Source organism: Mirounga angustirostris, unplaced genomic scaffold (genome assembly GCF_029215605.1).
Source record: "Mirounga angustirostris isolate CCGP_5_RB_7025 unplaced genomic scaffold, mMirAng1.0.hap1 SCAF_9, whole genome shotgun sequence".
In the NCBI taxonomy this organism is placed as follows: domain Eukaryota; kingdom Metazoa; phylum Chordata; class Mammalia; order Carnivora; family Phocidae; genus Mirounga; species Mirounga angustirostris.
Genome location: NW_026991717.1, coordinates 73,323,856 through 73,341,671, shown reverse-complemented (window position 1 = coordinate 73,341,671; position 17,816 = coordinate 73,323,856). Strand labels below are relative to the sequence as shown.

The following is a 17,816-nucleotide window of genomic DNA, read 5'->3' as shown; positions in this document are numbered from 1 at the left end:
GTGGGAGGGAGGAGGCAGAGAAGGGCAGGGCTTTGCTGGGTGGAGAGCAGAGAACGGGAAGGGAGGGGAGGAGGAATCACCCAGCGATTCCGAATGGTGACCAGTGTCCCAGCAACGCTAGGTGCTGGGGGGCGGCAGGAGCTGGTCAGGAAGGAGAGAGGAAGTAGAAAAACAGAAGAATGGGATGCACTTCGTGCTGGGCCAGGGCGTGAAGGAAGGAGATGGGAGCTGGGGGCCTGGCCCGAAGGCAGCAGGGAGAGGAAGCCCTTGACGAGCTCCCCAGCCTCTTCCTGTCTCCTAGGAGGTCTTCAGCCTGAAGGCTGGGCTTAGGGTCCCCCTTAGGCAGCTGAGGTTGTACCAGCAGAGACCGGGAACAGCCAGCCAGGCGCCACTGATCCAGAGGGTGCAGGAGAAGAGCCTGGAAGGGGCTGTCAGAGGTGGGCACGGGCATCCGGGCTTTGTAGGGGCCGGCGGCAGCGGGCGAGGGTGAGGGTGCGGGCAGCAGGAACCAGGAACAGGCAGCATTGACTGGTGCTAATTGAATTGCCAATATGCTGGCTGGAGTTAAGTGCCGGAGGGGCCCGGATCAATAGCTAATGATCCTGGCGCAGGGCTGAATGGAGTTAAGGAACTTTAACACTTTAATTAGGCTGCCACCGAAAATAAATTCCTACACATCTGTCAATTCTTACTTGAGTGGTAATCTCCTCTCCCAGCTAGACCTGCCGCCTCCTGTTCGCCGCACCTGCTTCCATTCGGCCTCATCTTCCTTCTCCAGTGCCCCTCCCTTTTTGTTTCTGGGCTCCCTGCTTCCAGGACCAGTCAAGATGGGGAGCCGACTTGGGCCCCATCTCTGCTGCCTATAGCCAGACTTCTTTCCTCATCTTGAAATGATGGGGGCTGGGCTCACAGACAGGATCTCTTAGGCCCTCCTAGCTCTAACCCTGCCACTTCTCCTTCATCCTCTCTTTTTGGCAGCTTTTTGTCCTCTCCAGCCTCTTGGCTCATCCATCCATCTTCTCCTTCTCCTGGCTGCTTGTCCTACTTCCACTGCCCTATGTACTCCCTTTCCTGATGCTTCACTTTTTTTTTTTTTTTAAGATTTTATTTATTTATTTGACAGAGTGAGACACAGCGAGAGAGGGAACCAAGGCAGGGGGAGTGGAAGAGGGAGAAGCAGGCTTCCCGCCGAGTGGGGCACCTGATGCGGGGCTCGATCCCAGGACCCTGGGATCATGACCTGAGACGAAGGCAGACGCTTAACGACTGAGCCACCCAGGCACCCCGATGCTTCACTCTTAAGCTGACTCTCCCCTCCTCCTACACAGGGAAGCCTCCTGCCACCCCCTTAGCTGAGCCGCCCACCCCTGAAAAAGATGCTCAGAACAAAACCGAACAATTGGGTGAGTTGCTCAACTGGTCCGTTTTCCCTCCACCCTGCCCCCTATTCCCCCCCGCCCCATACAGTCTGAGAGGCACAGGGGACATGGCAGTAATCCAGATGCCTGGCAAGGCCTCCTGGGCACGGGGAGCCGAACTGATGTAAGAAAGGACTCACCAGAGGGAAAGGAGGGAGGGCCCCAAAAAGCTCAAACCTGGCCATCCCGTTAACCTGGGGTTGGCCCCTCTGGGCCTCTTCTCCCTGTACTGAGTGTGGCGTTGTCCTTTCCTGCCTTTTCCCCTTTCCCCAGAGTCCAACACCTACCCTGGAAGCTCTCTGCTACAAATCAGGTCATCTTAAGGGCTGGGGGGTCTGGAAAGGAAGAGGGAGGGCTGTTAGATCTCTTTAATCTCCTCTCCTTTCAGCTTCTGAAGAGGCAGAGAACAAGACTGGCCCTCCAGGAGACAATGCCAACCAGACCACGGTCAGAACTGGGATAACTGGGAAAAGCTGGGGTCGGAGGTCTGGTGTTACTGAGATCTGTTCATATTCTAAAGCCTAAAATTCTCACTGGTAGAGCTTTACACACAGATTTCAGACTAAAGGTAGACCCGAATTTTGGTCAGGCCTGTGACTTACCTCAGAACACCACACTGAGAAACGCCACCTAGGGCCAGTTATGTGTTCAGCACCACACAGGGGATGGAGCACAGAGGGACAAGGGAGGGCAGGACTTGAGGGAGAAGGGGAGACAGAAGCAGGATTGAGGTAGGAAAGGCCGAAAGCAGGTGGAGGCAAGGCGGAAGACACAAGTGAAGAAATGAAAAGAGAAAGCCCAAACCACAAGACTAGCTGCTGCCCAGCTCTCTATTCCTGTCAGGAGCAGAAAGACTACTAGACTGGTCATCTCCAGCAGAAGGCCCTGAGCCTGCAGGGAAGCATCCAGGCACCTCCTTCCTGAGAGTAGAGGCCCCAGCCCAGATAGCAAACTCTGCAGCTCTCCAAGTCACCTGGCCTCGGGCCTTCAGCCTAGGCCAGGCAGGACCTGGGTGGTTCAGCTCTGTGGCTCTAAAGTGTTATTCTGAGGAGACTCCCAGCCTGGGTCCTGAGGCGCCACACTGCTCCTCACAGCCCTCCAAATGGGACCTCAGCGCGCGGTATTACTGCATTCCCACAGATGACAGTGCTGGCCAGGCCCTCCTCCTTGCTCCTGTTCGCTCCTGCAGGCCCATTCCAGATGTCTGCTCCTAGGGCCGAGGGCATTAAAATGAGCATCTGGATGCCTTTCCTTTCGGGCCATTCCCTCCTCCCAGTTCTTGGGCTTGGACCAGTGGCACCAGCCGGCAGGAGAGGAAGTGAGCCAAGGGGAGAAACTGCAGGCTGGAGGTCAGGCAGTCAGGTGACTAAGGCGGAGACAGGTCCTTCCCTCGGCCCTATCCCTCTGGAGGTGTGGGCGGGAATGCGCCGGCAGAGCCAGGCCAGAATTTTCCTGGGCCGCTGGGGGAGCTGTGGTGTTTGTTTACATTAAGAAGAGGAGAAGGAAAAGAAAGTGGGAGCTGCTAAGCGTCTGGGAGAATGAGCCGGCTTCTGAGCAGACAGGTAGGGAGGGCCCCTCTTCAGGAGACACTCCGATTAGGGACCTCGGAGAGGCAGAGTGGGCAGGGATGAAGGAGCCTCTGGATCCAGATGTGCAGAGGGCAGGGGAGCCATTTCATGGAGAAGACACCGGCAGGGTGGGGGTGGGTAAGAAAAGAAAACTCCATCTGGGGGAGGTAGGTACAAGGCCATACTGTTAGCTGGAGAAGTGAGCAAGGCAGAAGAGATGGGAAAGACAGGCCAAGGAGAGACAGAGGCCAGAATGGAGGGAGAGGCCCGGACAAAGAAGGAATGCAAGGGCAAGTCTAGCCTAGGCCTTTGTCCCAATCTAAGGGAAACGAGGGAGGAGCCAGCTTCTTGCCTCTCGCTGGATCCCGCGTGATGCCTTGATGCCTTCGTTTGGGGCTCACTCCTCCTAAACTGGGCGTGGGGATCTTGCTGTGTTCACGCACACACAGGGCTGGGTGATGGTGGGCCCCCCTTCCCTGACACCTGCTCCACACACCCCACCCCCGTGTGTCCCCAGGTGTTTTGCTGTCCGTACTGCAGCTTCCTGAGCCCAGAGCCCGACCAGGTGAGGGCTCATGCGCTCTCCCAGCATGCAGTGCAGCCCAAGTACAGGTGCCCGCTGTGCCAGGAACAGCTGGTGGGCCGGCCTGCCCTGCACTTCCACCTCAGCCACCTGCACAATGTGGTGCCTGAGTGCGTGGAGAAGCTGCTGCTTGTGGTGAGTACTGGCTCAGGGAGGACCCAACCAGGAGGCCCCGTTCGGGCCGGGCAGGAGGGGAAGAAAAGGCAGGGGTGTCCAGGCAGGTGTGTGCGTGGCGGGGAGGGTGGTGGTGAGGAAGCAGCATTCCACAGGTTTGAGGGGGTTTTAGTGTTGGGGGGAAACTTAGAGCTTGCCTCTGCTCGCCGGTGAGGGAGCTCAGGGTTCCTTCATTTCCATTAAGTCCAGACTAGAGCTGCTTAACAGCAGGCACAGGCTGCGGCACAGGAAGAGCAGAAGTGAGGGGGCACGAGTCCAGGATGAGGGTGGAGGCTGGACAGGGGCTGGGCACAGGGCGGGAGCAGGTGCAAAGCAGGGCGTCAGGAGTAGGGGGGTGGCGGGGGTGGGCAGTCACTGGGCTCTCTTCCATTATAGGCCACAACTGTAGAGATGACCTTTACGACCAAAGTGCTGCCTGGGCCCACTCTGTGCCCGCTGGGGGATGCCCCAGAGCCCCCTGCTCCCCCAGAGCCTGTGCCCAGCAGAGAACAGGGAGCAGGTAAGAATGGGGACGGCACACCTGCCAATGTGGCAGGAAAAGGGGACCTGGGCTCCACATTCCAAGGAGGGTCTGAGGACACCCGAGGCAAGGACCAGTTGCCCTAGACATTGAGTGGGTGGGGTCTGACTTCAAACAAAGTTCCCGTCTCACGGCACCCTTCTCTCTCCCTCAGAAGGCCCTCACCTGACCCCCGAAGCCAGTCCTGATCCTCTTCCTGAGCCTCCCCCGCCCTCAGCCGAGGCCCCAGACAAGCCCCCGGGAAGCCCTGATCGATCCCCTTCTCCAGCCCCATCTCCAGCCCCTCGGCCTGATGGCCCAGTGGAAGAAGTGGCCCCTCCACCCACCGTGGCTGAGGAGGAAGAGGGCAGTGTCGGGGAGCCCCGCCCTGCAGAGCCCGCTCCAGCTGACTCTCGCCACCCTCTGACCTATCGGAAGACCACCAACTTTGCCCTGGACAAGTTTCTTGACCCTGCCCGGCCCTATAAGTGCACTGTGTGTAAGGAGTCCTTCACGCAGAAGAATATCCTTCTAGTCCATTACAACTCTGTTTCCCACCTGCACAAGATGAAGAAGGCTGCCATTGACCCATCCGGCCCTGCCCGAGGAGAGGCGGGCGCCGCGCCTCCCACTGCTGCCGCCACTGACAAGCCCTTCAAGTGCACAGTCTGCCGAGTCTCCTACAACCAGAGCTCCACCCTGGAGATCCACATGCGCTCAGTTCTGCACCAGACTCGATCTCGGGGGACCAAGACTGACGCCAAGGCAGAGGGGCCAGAGCGAGGCCAAGAAGAGCCCAAGGAGGGCGAGATGGAGGGGGAGGTGGGCACTGAGAAGAAGGGCCCTGACCCTGGTGGCTTCACCTCTGGGTTGCCCTTCCTGTCGCCTCCCCCACCTCCCTTGGACCTGCACCGCTTCCCAGCCCCCCTCTTCACCCCACCAGTCCTGCCCCCCTTCCCTCTGGTGCCCGAATCACTGCTTAAGCTCCAGCAGCAACAGCTGCTCCTGCCCTTCTACCTCCATGACCTCAAGGTGGGGCCCAAGCTGGCACTGGCTGGGCCTGCACCCCTACTAGCTGCCGCCCCTCCTCCCCCGCCCCTGCCACCCAAGGCTGAGCTGGCTGAGCGGGAGTGGGAGCGGCCCCCCATGGCAGAAGAGGGGAATGAGGCAGGGCCCGCCTCACCCCCCACCTCAACGCCCAACGAAGCAGCCCGCACTGCAGCCAAAGCCCTTCTAGAAAACTTTGGCTTTGAGCTGGTGATCCAGTACAACGAAGGAAAGCAGGCTGTGCCCCCTCCCCCGACCCCCCCCCCACCAGAGGCCCTGGGGGGTGGGGACAAGTTGGCCTGTGGGGCCTGTGGGAAACTCTTCTCCAATATGCTTATCCTCAAGACACACGAGGAGCACGTCCACCGCCGATTTCTGCCCTTTGAGGCCCTGAGCCGTTATGCTGCTCAGTTTCGAAAGAGCTACGACAGCCTATACCCACCCCCTGCAGAGCCCCCCAAACCTCCTGATGGGTCCCTGGATTCACCAGCTCCCCAACTGGGCCTTCCATTCCTGGTCCCAGAGCCTGAGGCAGGGGGGACCCGTCCCTCTGAGGAGTGTAGCCGGGCAGGACGCTGGCCCCCAGAGGAGGAAGAAGGCTCCAGAGGGAATCTGCCTCCCCTAGTGCCTGCAGGCCGCAGGTTCTCCAGAACTAAGTTCACAGAGTTCCAGACCCAAGCCCTGCAGTCTTTCTTTGAGACCAGTGCCTACCCCAAGGATGGAGAGGTGGAGCGGCTCGCAAGTCTCCTGGGCCTGGCTAGCCGTGTGGTGGTCGTGTGGTTCCAGAATGCCCGCCAGAAAGCACGCAAAAATGCCATCGAGGGTGGGCCTGTGCCGACCGGAGGAGGCAACGGGGGAGCCTCTGGCTGCAGGCGCTGCCATGCCACCTTCTCCTGTGTTTTCGAGTTGGTGCGGCACCTCAAGAAATGCTATGACGACCAGCCCCCTGAAGAGGAGGAGGAAGAGGCAGAGCGAGGGGAAGAGGAGGAAGAGGTAGAGGAGGAGGATGCAGAGGAGGAACAGAGCCTGGAACCACCCGCAGGGCCTGAGGGTCCCTCACCAGAGCCCCTGGACAGGGAAGAGCTGAGCCAAGCAGAGGCAACAAAGCCAGGAGGCAAAGAACCTGAAGGGAGGGCCCCTCCCTCACCTTCCCCGGTCCACACTTGTGACCAGTGCACCATGTCTTTCCCCAACCAAGACCTCCTGACCAGTCACCGGCGGCTACACTTTCTGCCATCAGTGCAGCCCAGTGCGGCCCCGCACCTCCTGGATCTGCCCTTGCTGGTGTTTGGGGAGCGAAGCCCCTTGGTGGCAGGCACTCCACCGGCGCCAGGGCCTCCCCTCAAACGGAAGCACGAGGAGGGCAGCCTGTCCCCGACAGGCAGTGAAGCAGGGGGGGCAGGGGAGGGCGAGCCCCCCCGGGACAAGCGCCTGCGCACCACCATCCTGCCGGAGCAGCTGGAGATCCTGTACCGCTGGTACATGCAAGACTCCAACCCGACGCGCAAGATGCTCGACTGCATCTCTGAGGAGGTGGGGCTCAAGAAGCGAGTGGTGCAGGTCTGGTTCCAGAACACCAGGGCCCGGGAGAGGAAAGGCCAATTTCGAAGCACCCCTGGGGCGGTGCCCAACCCAACATCCAAGCCCCCCATCACGTCTGCCCCTGCAGCCTTCCCCAAGTTCAACCTCTTGTTGGGCAAGGTAGATGATGGGACTGGGAGGGAGGCCTCAAAGCGGGAAGCACCTGCTTTTCCCTACCCCCCGGTTACCCCTGCCGCCGGGCCCCTCCCTTTTCTACCACCTGGGAAAGAGGCCACCACCCCAACACCAGAGCCACCGCTACCTCTCCCACCTCCCCCTCCACCCAGTGAGGAAGAGGGTGCAGAGGAGCCGGCTAAAGCTTCTCCAGAGAGCGAGGCTTGCAGTCCATCTGCCGGGGATCTCAGCGATTCGTCTGCTTCCAGTCTGGCCGAACCAGAGTCCCCTGGGGCTGGAGGAAGCAGTGGAGGAACAGGAAGTGGGGCTGGGGTTCCAGATGGGATGGGGCAGCGGCGCTACAGGACCCAGATGAGCAGCCTGCAGTTGAAGATCATGAAAGCCTGCTACGAAGCCTACCGTACCCCAACCATGCAGGAGTGTGAGGTGCTGGGGGAGGAGATTGGGCTGCCCAAGAGAGTCATCCAGGTCTGGTTCCAGAATGCTCGTGCCAAGGAAAAGAAGGCCAAGCTGCAGGGGGCAGCGGTTGGCGGGGCTGGGGGCAGCAGTGAGGGCCCCTTGGGAGCCCAGCGCACTGACTGTCCCTACTGCGACGTCAAGTATGATTTCTATGTCTCCTGCCGAGGCCATCTCTTTTCACGCCAGCACCTGGCCAAACTCAAAGAGGCAGTCCGAGCCCAGCTGAAGAGTGAAAGCAAGTGCTACGACTTGGCCCCAGCACCCGAGGCACCCCCGGCTCCCAAGGCCACACCTGCCACCACACCTGCCTCTCTGCCCCTCGGGGCTGCCCCGGCCTTGCCTCGCCTGGCCCCGGTCCTCTTGTCTGGCCCAGCTCTGGCCCAGCCCCCACTGGGCAGCTTAGCTCCTTTCAGTTCAGGTGAGTGGGCAGTTGGGAGGGGTTGAACTTCAGAGAGCCATCTCTCTCTAATGACATGCCCCTCTTTTTCCTCCTTGACTCTCCCCACCTCCAGCCTCCGGTGGCTTTCCTCAGTTTCAGGCTCTTGCGGGGGGGGGGGGGGGGGAGAAGGGAGGGGAGGGCACGTGGCAGCTAGGTGGTGGCAGTGGGCGAGGGTGTGGCTGGAGGTGGCCTACAGCAGGAAGGATGACAGGCCAGGAGGTGGCTAATCCTTCATCACTCCTTTCATCTTCCTAGGCCCTGCAGCCTCCTCTGGCCTCCTCGGCCTCGCCACTTCAGTCCTGCCTGCTACCGCAGTGGTCCAGACTGCTGGCCCAGGCTGCCCCTTACCTCAGAGACCTGTGCCTGAGCAAACCAACACCTCCACAGCTGGCACCACTGACCCTGCCCCAGGCCCCCCTCCTGAGCCCTCTGGGGACAAGGTCTCTGGTGAGCGAAAGCCAGTTGCAGCCCCCACCAACTCCTCCACTGACGCCCTCAAGAACCTCAAAGCACTGAAGGCTACTGTCCCAGCCCTCTTGGGGGGCCAATTCCTGCCCTTCCCATTGCCCCCTGCAGGGGGGGCGACACCACCAGCTGTCTTTGGCCCCCAGTTGCAGGGGGCCTACTTCCAACAGCTCTATGGCATGAAGAAGGGGCTATTTCCCATGAACCCCATGATACCTCAGACCCTCATCGGACTGCTCCCCAACGCCCTCCTCCAGGCACCACCCCAGCCCCCTGAGCCCACAGCCACAGCGCCTCCAAAGCCTCCCGAACTGGCTGCTCCAGGGGAGGGGGAGGCCGGGGAGGCCGATGAGCTGCTGTCGGGCAGTACCGGCATCTCCACCGTGGACGTGACCCACCGCTACCTGTGCCGCCAGTGCCAGACGGCATTTGATGGGGAGGCCCCAGCCACGGCTCACCAGAGATCCTTCTGCTTCTTTGGGCGGGGCCCTGGGGCTTCTGTGCCCCCCCCGCTGCGGGTGCCCATCTGCACCTACCACTGCTTGGCATGTGAGGTGCTGCTGAGTGGGCACGAAGCCCTGGCCTCCCACCTGCGCTCCTCGGCCCACCGGCGCAAGGCGGCCCCGCCCCCAGGGGGCCCACCCATCACCATCACCAACGCCGCCACAGCCGCCACGGCTGCTGTGGCTTTTGCCAAAGAGGAAGCAAGATTACCTCACACGGACTCCAACCCAAAAACTACTACTACCTCTACACTTCTAGCTTTATAAACAGATGAACCAAGATGGGGGGAGAGGGGAGGGCCTCAGGGCCCCCTCCCTTACCCCAAGGGGTGTTTGGTGGGAGCTCACATCCCTCACCCCGACCCTCGGCCCCGCCCACCTCACGGGACTCTTTCAGTTCCCACCCTCAGTGGGCTTCACACGCCCCGCCTCTGGCAGAGCCCTGCCTCCGCTCCCCTGCCCCCCCCCCGCCCCCGCCTGGCCCCCAGACACGCTGCTCCTCCTCTGTGGCTCCTTGCCCCACGTCTTCACAGACGCACACCCATCTCATCATCCTGACGGTCCGCTCATCTCTGCCCTGCCCACCACACACGAGGTCTACCCTTGAATCCATCTTCCACTACCTTATTCCCACTGGATTCACCCCCCAACACAGTCAACCCCCGCAAACACACATATGTCAGCCCATGCTGTTCACTGACTGAGAAAACACCAAAAAAAAAAAAAGAAAAGAAAAGAAAAGAAGAAAGTTAAAAGAAAACCCAAGACAAAGAAGGGGGAAGGAAAACAAACTTTGCTACTCCCCCTTCCCTCTCCCTACCCCCTTGTCTAGAGCACCACACAGCTCACAAACTTTCCAAATACCCAGTTGGCTCCCAAGGTTGGAGCCTGGGATGGGCAGGGAGCCCACAAAACTCTAACCAAACTGGAGGTTGGCAGGGGGAGAAGTGCTCAGTTCACTCTCCCCACACCTCCCTCCTAACCCTCTCCTCGCCTGACCAGGAGCCCCTGCGGCCTGGACTCTAGGGGAAGCCGCCGCCAGGAACCTCTCTGCCAACCCCCACCCTGCACCCTGGGAACTGCAGTAACTTATTCTCAAAGGCTTTAAACACAGAGATCCTCTCAGCAGCCGTGGGCCCACCCCTTGTCCCAGCCCTGCCATGTGGGGGTCCAGCCTCTGGGACCGGCACTGCCCACCAACGGCAAATCCAAAGTTCTTTTAAAAAAACTGAAACACACACACAACCAAAAAAAAAAAAGAGAGAGCGAGCACGCACGCACATGTGCACGGGAGAGAGACGGAGACAGAGGAATGAACTAAAGTAAAACATAAACTTGGAAAATACAGAAAAAAAACTGCAAACTCTCCCATCAAACAAGTGTGTGTTTGTTTGTTTTCCTGTTTGTGTCTCTTTCCCCTCACGTTAAGGGTTTCTTTAAACCGCTAGTCTTGGAAAGAGCAAATGGCTTTAAGTCCTTGCATGGGTATGGTGATCCTTGGGACAGAAAGCCATGCAGCCTGCCCCTGGCTGTACCCAGCTTCCAAAGCCGGGGCTGGCCATGGGGAGAAGAGCCTGGAGACTGGGGAGGGACCCACCTTTGCCCCCTGAGTTGAGTATCAGGACTGCTAACACCCCTTTGTTCCCAGCCGCTAGTTAGAAAAGTCAGTGTTGTCAAACATATCTTGGCGGTCCCAGGAAGAAAGGGGTGGACAGGACTGTGTGGTTTCTGAATCTTGGGTATACTTCCCTTTCCTGCAGCTAACCACTATTTCCTCCCATTCACTTCTTTCACAAACCCCAACTTCTATTTCCATGCCCAGTGGCCCCTTTACATTCCTGGTCACTTGAAATCCTTGCCTTTGCAGGGACCCTTGTTTCCGCACCTGTGTTCTTCCCTCCTCCTCTGCCCTTGCCCTTCCTCCCACCAGTAAGCAGCAGCTGCTGGGGGCACCACCCAAAGAGTCAGAGGCTGTCTGGGAGGGCCCTGGGCTCTGGAGCTGAGGACAGCTCAGGGGGTGGGTGGGCAAGGCAATGACCGAAGCACAAGGCGAATCTCTGACAGAGTGCTATCACCAAGGGAAACCAATGAAAGGAATGAGCTAGAAGAGGGTTCCCCACCTCTAACCTCATTGTTTCTGCCAGCATCAGGTGGTGACCCCAAAGCCCAGCTAAAGTGGCACAAGGTAGAAAAGCAGGTGTTTTATTTCAGCAAAGAAAAGCCTGCAAAAGCTCCCAGTCCTCCAGTTTCTGCTACCGCCCTTACCCAGGCTTGGGCGGGAATGGCGGGGGGGGGGGTGGGGGGATCCCCTCTCAAGGTATTCTCCTTGCAGACTTTCTCCTTTAGGGCTTCTTCCACTACCATCATCCATTTAAAATGCGCACACAGTTCAGTCAGCCCTGGGATTTCCACTTCCTGGCCTGTCACTCTGCCCATGAACATGTTAATACCGAAGCAGAGGCTTATGTGCCGAAAAGATGGGAAAATCAGCCGAGTCCCTAGTGCCCACATGTTCTGTGAACCTCACTTCTGACCCAATCCATTTCTCAAATTAAGAGCTCCAACTCTAGCCAACCAGGGTAGGGGGGAAGCAATCCTTCAGTGATGCCAGTTATAAATGCAGGCCCTGCCGTGCTGGCGCTCTTGCCACCACCCTTCCTGCCTCTCAGCCTCTCCTCTGTCCCTCCCTTCCTATCCTTTTCTTTTCCCATTGAAACTCTGTGTATAAGACTATTTTCTTAGCAGCACGTGTAGGGGGAAAGAAGCTTTTTCACTCTGTGCTTTCAGGGAATGTGATTTGTGTGTAAAAGTTGAAAACAAAACAAAAATTAGAAAGAAAGATAGGAGGGAAAGAGGAAACATTTTAAAGAAAACTGGGGCAAACGCCTGGTAGGGGATGATTAGAGGCGTGGTGGTGTACATTTTTAGGAGTTTACAACCAGGACAGATTGGCTGTTGTTTGAACTGTGAATATTTTTACCAGGAGTTAACATAGCCAGAAATCCCTCCTCTGCCTCCTCCTGCCCTCCGGCCTGTTCCCTTACATGGGGACACCCTGGTCTAGAGACATCGTGTACATGCACAGCAGGGGACAGGAGCTGATTCTAAGCCACTGTCCTTAACAGGAGCCCTGTAACTTGAGAAATAAGAGTCTGGCTGACTGTGGAGTCAGGTATGCCATTCCATGTTCCCAGTGACTGGAAGCCTTCCTCCCCAATCCCATTCTCAGACCAGAAGTCCCCACAGCTCCGCTCCTGCTTCAGAGATGCTCAGTGGGCTGTTCTGGTGGAAGGAAGGCCAGGTCGTCAGGCCCTATGCAGAATGCTAGAGGCGAACACCAGGTCACCCTGGGTAAACCCTGTTGCTTCTCCTGAGGAGAAGGAGACCCAACTTAAAACGCCTGGCACATCAACATCTATCTTGAAATACAGGCCCCACCCCAACAACCCTAAAGTGAGCTTAAATCCATGGCTCCTAATATTGGTCTTCCACGGCCTGGGGCAAAGGCCTAGGGTTTCTGACATACATGGGCCCTAAGGCATCCAAATTCTGGCCTAGCCTACTTACTGCTAGGATCAGTACCAGGGGACAGGAGGTGGAAGGGAGCTTGGCTGTTTTTGCACTAAACCAGAATCAGTGTGGCGACGGCTTCAGGTACCCCATTCTCAACTAGGAACAAAACTCAAAGTCTTCTGGAAGAATATGAGAAAATCTAAAGCTGCAGCAGCCGAATGGGGCAGTCTGCAGTAGAGCCACAAAAAGAAACCCTTCTTCCCTCAACCCTCTAGCCCTTTCTACATTACAGAAGCATGCACAAGAACCAAGAAAGCCAAGTATTCCAGACCCAGTAGCACCCTTCTGCTTAATTCCTTCTGTTAATTTCCTTCTATTTGTTCCTTAGCCACTTATAGGGCTTATACATCACCAATTCCCCAAACCTCCACCAGCCTGGTTGCTTTAAGGCACATTTTCTCATCCAAACATTCATCTCTGTATAGAAATTCACACCTGAAATACAGAGCTCTGTGTATATAACTGCCCCAATGAAACAAGCATGCACACTGTCAGCAACCAGCAGGGCCAGGCAGAGAGAGCTATGGGGATACACACATGCCAGCAAGGATGGGCCCCATGGGTACAGAGGCGCAAGGGATATGCCCCCAGCCCTATCACCTACACTTCCCATAAGTACAACCAGCCTCCAAGACATACTCATTTTCTTCACATCCAACAGTAGGTGAGAATAACTTATAAACAGTCAGGGGAAATGTAACCTGTTACATCAGGAAGGGTGACCAAATGTTGCAATCCATGGGGAAAGGACCTTCCATTCCTCTGCATTGTGACACTGGGGAGAGGAGAGGTAAAAGAGAAACCAGGAGGAAACTTTTGGGAAAACTCCTGGAAACAGGAATAAACCGGGCTGGGACCCTGTGTTATAGGGCCTTTCTCTCTAGGCTGCAGTGAGAAGCTCAACCCACCAGCTGGGAGCAACTAGTGAGAAACTTGTAAGCCCCAAGGATGTCCTTGAGGACTAAGGAAGAAATGCTCCAATGCCAAGGAGGCCCTTTCTACAAGAAGGGCTACAGACCCAGTCTGCAGGAGTATAGCTTGGATACCTTGTGAAAAGGGCAGATGAAAGAAAAACCAGACAGAGGATATTCATAGAAGATCTAGGCCATGGTTCATAAAGTCTGGAGAAAGATGGGAAGTGATCCCCAGGGAAAGCCTCCAGGGCGAGACTATACTTTATGGGAGGAACGTGAAATTAGGTGAGGACCCACCCTGTCATTCTCCATCATACAGAGGGCCCAGACAACCTTCCACACAAAGGATAGGCAAGGGGTAAATGGCATTGTTCCCTGTCAGTAGTCTGAGCCTGGTGTTTCCTGCAGCTCTCCAGCCACAGAGAAGTGTCTGGTTAGAAACTAGTGTGGAAGCAGGCTGATTTTAAGTGGACCAGAAGGAAGGTGATGGGGAAAGGTGACCTAGTATTGACTTTTTTTTTTTTTTAAGTAATCTCTACACCCAATGTGGGACTCAAACTCATGACCCCAAGTTCAAAAGTCAGATGCTCCACCAACTGAGCCAGCCAGGCGCCCCCCTGGGGTTGACTCTTAATCTTACCAACCACCACACACACACACTTTTACACAAACAATGGCTAAAACACTGGAAGAGGTAATCAGTAGGAACTCAGCATGCCCTACATCCACAGTCCTTCCCTGATATCCAACCTCATACCATGGCTTTTCAACTGGACTTGACTGACCCATGCTGTGTTCATTCCCACCAAGTGCTCAAACAACAGCCTCATTTGCATCTTGCTAGGTATCCGCAGTAGGCTAGGCCCTGTACTCTGTCCACCCCTCCTTCCACTACCCAGGACCCAGACCTGTCTCCAAGAAGAAGTATAATTAGGACTCATCCTGTACTGAGCTACAGAATCCACACAAATCTTACTGGACCACAGAGAGCCATCTCCCGGCTGTGCTCCTAACCGAGTGGTTCTCAGTGGTGAAGTTTCAAAAACACAGGGCAGCCAACCATCAGAATTTGGGAGTGTTCCGTAAAGTGAGAGGCATGGTTCTGACAAGCTAAATCTGCCTGATTTGACCTCACAATCTGTCCAACTGCTCCTACCCACGACACACTGACACACATCTCACAACACACGGACCACAGGCATGACAGCATAAGACATGCCTGTGGTTGGGGAGGAAGAAGAAAGATGCACAGGCCTAGAGAAATCAGACTAGGTTAACTGTCCTATCGTGACTGCCGCATCTTAGAACAGTCTCTCAAAGTTCTGTCTACCTGCAGTGCGGTCACCCGAGTGCTGGCTTAAAATGCACATTTCTGAACCACACTTCGGATTCGCTGAATTAGAAACTCCTGAAGTGATCCCATGCTCTCTGGAGTTCAAGAACCCCTGATTTGGGCTGCTCAGCCCATATACATCTGTGACCTGCCCCTCACTCACCAGCACCCAGGCCCAACCCTGCTCCACCAGGGGCTACCACCAGGGGCCTAGCATCACCTCAGGTTTGTCTTCTTCATTACTCTGCCTTCACCCCCACCTCCACCATCTGGGAAATCTGACTGTGTCTTCTGCTTACATTGGCAGTTCTTGAACAGGAGAAAAGAAACATTGTCCACTCACCCATTTGGCTGAGTGTCTCCCTGCTTTTTCCTCTGCTGTGGAAATCATCTCCCCTCTTCTGAAGTTGGCATCCACTTCCAGAAATGCTGAAACCAGAGCTCCCCCAACCCTAAGCAGCTCAGTCCAGCACGGCTATGGCTTGACTTCCCTCTGGGCAGGTCCTATCCTCCATCAGAGCCACCCAGTCTCCCTCAACATCACCCAGAGCCAAATCTTCTACCTGAGTATCTTTCTAGTTGCTAATCCACGGCTTCTGGCTAGGAAGGAAAGCCCATCCTACTAGAAGTTCTTCCAGATGGAGGCCCAAGGTCCAGTTTTGTGGCACTGCCAAGGGCACTGCCCCTGAAGGCACAGGGGTGGTCTCTGTCATCACAGATGCTGGGGACTCCCCTCCTAAGAGCCTTCCTTTTTATGAGGGCTTATTGCTGATTTGTGGTTTCCCTTCCAGGGGTGGACTTCAAAGACATGGATATTTATCCAAATTCTACCTAACTGGGGTGCCACTGACAAATTCCGAAACACTGTATCTCCCCTAACAGTCTTTCTGGAAGGACAAGTCCCAGGTGCCTTTGTCTTCCTTATACCTGCCTACCTCTCTAGGCCTAGAGCACCTCTTCATTTTTCTAGGACTGTTATTGAATATGGGCCTTCTAACAAGGGAGAAAGAACTGATTCATCTCAACCACAGCTCAGCCAGTCACAAGGCAGATGAAATGCATCCAGGCGCAAACCACCCCACTACCCAGCAGCGAGGCTAGAGGGGCCCTCCTTCTCACTTCTCTTCCAACCTCTTCTGGCACCAGCTCTGTGACAACACAGCCGGCTGGCCTCTCTCCAGCTCTCATTCACCCCGACGGTATTTTTTCCTGTCCCCACTGCCCAGAGAGGTGTACAGGTCACTGGCCTGGAGCCTTGGGTTTGGCTTCTTGCCTGTGCCCTTGTCCCTGTGTGCCCCAGCTTCCCTTGCAGTAGCTCCCACACACTGAGTGTGGTAGCAGGCTAACTCCCTTTCCCGGGGGCAGTGAGGCAGGAGGGCGGGGGCTGTCTAGTTGGGGTTGGCTGGAGTACCGACACAGCGAGCTGTCGAGGGTCCCGTGTCGTGCCAGCCCCCAGCCCAGAGCTCTGCCTGACGCCCAGCCTGCCTGTGTGCGCCGCCCCCTCTCTCTCTGCCGCCAAGTGGCGGTCGTGAGCATGTCTGGCGGCTGTGGGTTTGCCGCAGTGCCAGGATCTGAGACACTGCGCACGTGCCAGTGCAGCACCGCCAGGCGTGGCGGCATCCAGCTGGTTGGGTGCCAAGCAGGAGGACCCAGATGGTGATGGAGAGAGGAAAGAGGGGTGGAGGGGAGGGAGGGGGAGGAGAGGAAGGCACCAGGGAGAAAATCAGATAGCTCACTTGTTAGAGTGCAAAGTCCAAATGGGATCCCCAGAAAGGTGCCCTTCCCATTCTAGACCGGAGCTCAGCAAGCAGGCCCCACCCCCGCCCTCAGCACGCTCGCGCAGGGACATACGCAGACCGGGCAAGAGGAGCTGGCCATCTTCAGCAGGAAACTGGCCGGGGGCCAGACAGGACTGCCAGCGTTCTCCATCCTTCTTCCTTGGGGTCTTGGCAATGGCGCGCTTCCTCCTTTGTGTCCTCATGCCTCTCTCCCTCTGCTGCTCCACTCCCCATGCCTAAGAGGGAACAGGAAGGAGGTCCTGGCAGAAGAAAGTCTGTTCTCCCAAGCAACTCATACACACGCACACACACACACACACACTCCAACATCTCACCTCCCTTCACACCCCTGGCACAGCCACCCCCTCAAGCAGATTGGCAAGAGGCACGGCCACCCTCCTCCATTCCACACAATGCCAGAGCCTGTGCCCGGCTCCTCAGGCAGCGCCAGCACCCATGGCCTCACACCCATGTCCCCCTGCTTTTCATGTAGGGCCAGACTGCCGGCCCCGAGGAGCTCTCCCCAGGGAGCAGTGGCCCAGTCCCTCGTCCTGGCTCTTAGACACTTTCTGGGCACTTCCCTGGCTACTCTTTCCCCCACTTTACTTTCCCAGACCGGAAGAAGGCTGACTACCCCCTAGTCCCACCGTTTCTCAGAGCTGAGCTCCAGAGGGACAGCAACATCATTAGCATACCCCTGCCCCTCCTCTCTGCCTCCTGGGGCCCCTGTTCCCAAGGCACCAGCTTGGGCACCGGCCTGACGGGGGTGATGCCAATGGCTCCAGGGCAGCGGTCCTCCTCTCAGAGCCCCAGGGCTCCTGCCGCCCCACCCCCACCCGACTCCTCCCTTGTGCCCGCTGCAGTGCCCACGCCTGGAAGCAGGCAGCACGAAGCAACCCATGCACTTGCTTCTGCCCTCCCGGGCCCCGACCCTCTCCCCTCCTTCTGCCACTCCATCCCTCTGTCCTCCTGGTTGGACACTAGATTGGCCAGCACAGTGCCAACCCCCACCCATGCCCAGGAGGCTCACATACAGCACGCGCTTCTGCGTACATGTACACGCGCACACACACACATGTACACGCACACGGCCCCACGAGTGCCAGGCAGCGGTGGCAGACACACAGCAATGCATAGTGACGGGTATACCCGAGGAGGCAGCCCGATTCAGCACCTGATCCAGCACCCGTTTGGGATTGGGTGGGTAGGCGGGCGGGCAGGCGGGCGGAGGGGTGATGGAGGCAGACGATGGCCCTAGGTTGGCAGCCGATAGAGCTGGGAGAATGGAGGGAACAGATGCTCTTTGCCCAGCCTCCCTCCCTCCCTCTTGGAGATCAGTGCCAAGCT

At 57.3% G+C, this 17,816-nt stretch overlaps 1 protein-coding gene and 1 long non-coding RNA gene across 7 annotated transcripts in view; one reads left to right on the top strand and one right to left on the bottom strand.

Annotated features, from left to right (window-relative positions):
• ZFHX2 (zinc finger homeobox 2) overlaps window positions 1–10,250 on the top strand; it is a 29,842-nt gene extending 19,592 nt beyond the window's left edge. Inside the window, exons 5-10 of the mRNA XM_045900564.3 lie at window positions 1,329–1,403; window positions 1,807–1,865; window positions 3,504–3,704; window positions 4,119–4,242; window positions 4,418–7,882; window positions 8,159–10,250. Coding sequence (XP_045756520.1) covers window positions 1,329–1,403; window positions 1,807–1,865; window positions 3,504–3,704; window positions 4,119–4,242; window positions 4,418–7,882; window positions 8,159–9,138 — 4,904 coding nt within the window. The 3' untranslated portion in view covers window positions 9,139–10,250. The remainder of the gene's footprint in view (window positions 1–1,328; window positions 1,404–1,806; window positions 1,866–3,503; window positions 3,705–4,118; window positions 4,243–4,417; window positions 7,883–8,158) is intronic.
• Window positions 1–17,816, bottom strand: part of LOC135361601 (uncharacterized) — a 41,541-nt gene that overhangs the window by 1,088 nt on the left and 22,637 nt on the right. For 4 of the 6 annotated variants that reach the window (XR_010405126.1, XR_010405128.1, XR_010405127.1 and 1 more), the window contains one exon: window positions 10,388–16,729. The exons of 1 other annotated variant lie outside the window; for it this stretch is intronic. This is a non-coding gene — a long non-coding RNA (uncharacterized LOC135361601). Of the gene's footprint in view, window positions 1–10,387; window positions 16,730–17,816 lie in introns of those variants that run through there. One more of the 6 variants, XR_010405124.1, reaches the window with a different exon arrangement.